This window comes from Lontra canadensis, unplaced genomic scaffold, assembly GCF_010015895.1.
Source record: "Lontra canadensis isolate GAN:19392208 unplaced genomic scaffold, GSC_riverotter_1.0 scaffold6, whole genome shotgun sequence".
NCBI classification, from domain to species: Eukaryota; Metazoa; Chordata; class Mammalia; order Carnivora; family Mustelidae; genus Lontra; species Lontra canadensis.
This window is the reverse complement of record NW_022631000.1, coordinates 34116678-34119939: the sequence shown is the minus strand read 5'-3', so window position 1 is coordinate 34119939 and position 3262 is coordinate 34116678. Positions and strand designations below refer to the sequence as shown.

Below are 3262 nucleotides of genomic sequence, written 5' to 3'. Positions count from 1 at the left end.
GACCAGACACCCATGATATAAAAAGAACCATATTCAAGAGCCAGGTTTTTTATCCATCATTTTAGGTTACTTGGGCCCTCTACTATACATTTGTCATACCAAAGTCTTATGAAATGTTTGAATGAAGTTACTTATAGTTTTGGTGGTAACGGGTATTCTAATTCCTGCTAAATGGTATCTTACAGTATGAGATTTCATATCCCATGCTAGGACCATACTACTAGAACCCAAATCCTCCATATTACCCCCAGAGCATTAGACAGCAGCTATAGGAGCAATTTGAAAGGGAATGTTGAACCATATCACCATTGCAGCTTTGAAGGTCACATGTAACTCACAACTCTAATCATCCAGAACATTTGATGCTGTGGAATTATTAGGCTTACTGCTCACAGAGGCTGAAGTCAGTTGGATGCCCTTATCTATGGTTGGAACACCCCCACCAACAATTTCATCAGTGTTCCTTCCTGCCCTCAACAAAATAATGAAACACTTGGGAGCAAATATACAACCCAACAAACTGTAGCTGGATGCCAAGATTGCAAATATTTCCACAGCTACTTTGAACTTGCCTTTGGTGATCAAGTAAGCAGGGACAAAAGAGATCCAGACAATGAAAAAGACCAGCATTCCAAATGTGATGCATTTTCCTTCATAGTAATTATCCAGCAATTGGCAAGCAACAAAAGTTGTTAGAAAGCATAGCAAGGCCAGGAAGACATCGATTCCAACCATAGAACACAAAAACTCTATAGCACCTTCATTACATTCCATGTTCTTGTACAATCTTGGGGGCTCCAATACTAAGTAGGCTGTGCATATGCCAATCTCAACTAGAACAGAGATCAGTACAATAATTTTTCGATAAAGGGACTGGATGGATATAAGTCGGGTTTTGGATTTAGAAATTCTGTAAGCTAGATTGAGCCCCATATCGGGCTCTCTGCTCAGCGGGAAGCCTGTTTCCCCACCTCTCTCTCTCTGCCTGCCTCTCTGCCTACTTGTGATCTCTGTCTGTAAATTTAAAAAATAATAATAATAGAAATTCTGTAAGCTAAAAACAGCGAAATAGTTTTTCCAAGAATGCAAGACTGGTAAAGAGAAAAATCCATTGCCAAAGTGACTTGGCAGGTCATGCAGAACCTGTTGTATGGCTTGCCAATGAAAAGCATGGAAGACTGCAGTATGATGACAAGAGAAAACGAAATGAGAAAGCTCAGCTCCCGGTCATTGGCATTCATGAATGGAGTCTGCCTGTATATCATATACACAATTGTGACTGCCAAGACCACAAGCACCCCAAAGACAGAATAGCAAGCATGAATCCCAGGGTCTCAATGTAAGCAAGGAATTCCACCTCTTTCAGCACACACTAGCTCTTTTGTGCATTTGACCAATAGTCAAAAACAACCACATTGTTCACACTCCCTTTTGACCTAATGAACAAAGAACAGAGGACTAACTGCAGGAAAATCAATTGTCCCCTTCAGCTGCGAATAGATCAGAGCAGCCAAAGACCTAGTGCAGGAATCATTGAGATTCCTTTATACAGAATATATAATATCAAAATAAAAAAGAAAAAAAAAAGAAAAAGCAGCAATACAACGGTCTTAGAGTGTTCAACTGATACTATGGATTGAGAATTATTTTCAGTTGTGGGAATTCAGTCTGCCTTCTTGGTTTCCCCCTATCCTGTATGGGTCTTTTCTAGTAAGATGCCTCTTTTTCTTCCAGTTATCCAATTGAGAAGGGAGGTCTGTATCCTCATAAACCAAGTTTCCCATGTATGAGAAAATTAAAGCTACTAAGGTGAAACAATCAAGAGGATTATGATAAGGTTGATTAAAATACAATTTTTTAAAAGATTTGTATTTATTTGAGAGTGAAAGAGAGAGAGTATGTGAGAGAGAGATCACAAGCTGTGCAGAGGGATAGAGGGAGAAGCAAACTCCCTGCTGAGCAGGGAGCCTGATGCAGGGCTTCCATCCCAGGACCCTGGGATCATGACCTGGGCAGAAGACAGATACTTAACAGACTGAGCCAGCCAAGCACCCAAATTACAAATGTTTTCAACATTCCTTTCGACATTACTGCCACCTACTGAGGGGAATTTTTTTTTTTTAAAGATTTTATTTATTTATTTGAAACAGAGAGGGAGAGATCACAAGTAGGCAGAGAGGCAGGCATAGAGAGAGAGGAGAAAGCAGGCTCCCTGCTGAGCAGAGAGCCCGACGCGGGCCTCGATCCCAGGACCCTGAGATCATGACCTGAGCCGAAGGCAGAGGCTTTAACCCACTGAGCCACCCAGGCGCCCCTACTGAGGGGAATTTTGTCTTTGCTCCCTGGGCTTTCTCCTCCCCAACCTCCAGATGCAGATTCCAGAGAACAGTGAGAAAAGGACTGAGAATAAGAAGGGAAACTAAAATAAAAACCATGTTGACTAAAATTGAGAAAAAAAAAGTCTCCCTTTACATTCTACAAGATGTGCACTTTGGAACCCAGCACAAATGCAGTGTCTTTTAATCAGTTTATATCTTAATGGAAATGAAGAGCTTCTTATTTCAGAGCAGATAAAATGTAGTTTCCATTAAGGAAATATTTATTTTGGAAAGTGAATAATCACATTTATATTTGTTTTAGAAATCAGAATTTTCCTACATTGAGTTTTATAGGTTAAATCCGAATTACAAAACAATGAAAAATATTAGAAGTCTCTGAGATTAGTTATGAAATGTAACATTACTGAAGTGTGTATTTGTATTGCTTCACACAGTAAATAGGCCTCTTATAAGGTGTGTGTGTGACCACAGAATGAACTGGATTTCCTTTCTCCTGACCCAGTCTTCTGAAAAGAGCTTTCCATATATCCTTCTTTGAAAATCATCATAAACAATGAGCTTATGCCTCTTTGTTCCATTTCCCAGTACCCCTTACCTTCTCAATGCCAGTAATCTGTTTCTAACTCACTCACCTCACTAAAGTGTTTCCTGCCATGTCGGCTAGCTTTTCGTCTAGCTACATTCTCTTTTGTATTTCTTCAATATTTGGTACTCTTTTTTTTTAAGATTTTATTTATTTATTTAACAGAGAGAGAGAGAGATCACAAGTAGGCACAGAGGCAGGCAGGGAGAGAGGGAGAGAAAGCAGGCTCCCTGCTGAGCAGAGAGCCTGATGCGGGGCTTGATCCCAGCACCCTGGAATCATGACCTGAGCCGAAGGCAGAGGTTTAACCCACTGAGTCACCCAGGCGCCCCAATATTTG

At 40.5% G+C, this 3262-nt stretch overlaps 1 protein-coding gene across 1 annotated transcript; it reads right to left on the bottom strand.

Annotated features, from left to right (window-relative positions):
* Positions 1-342: 342 nt before the first annotated feature.
* Positions 343-2994, bottom strand: LOC116864477 (vomeronasal type-2 receptor 1-like). Its single transcript, XM_032852002.1, is given in 5 exon segments — positions 343-922; positions 1060-1303; positions 1306-1408; positions 1410-1436; positions 2977-2994. Coding segments are annotated over 5 exon segments (972 nt in total).
* Positions 2995-3262: the final 268 nt, after the last annotated feature.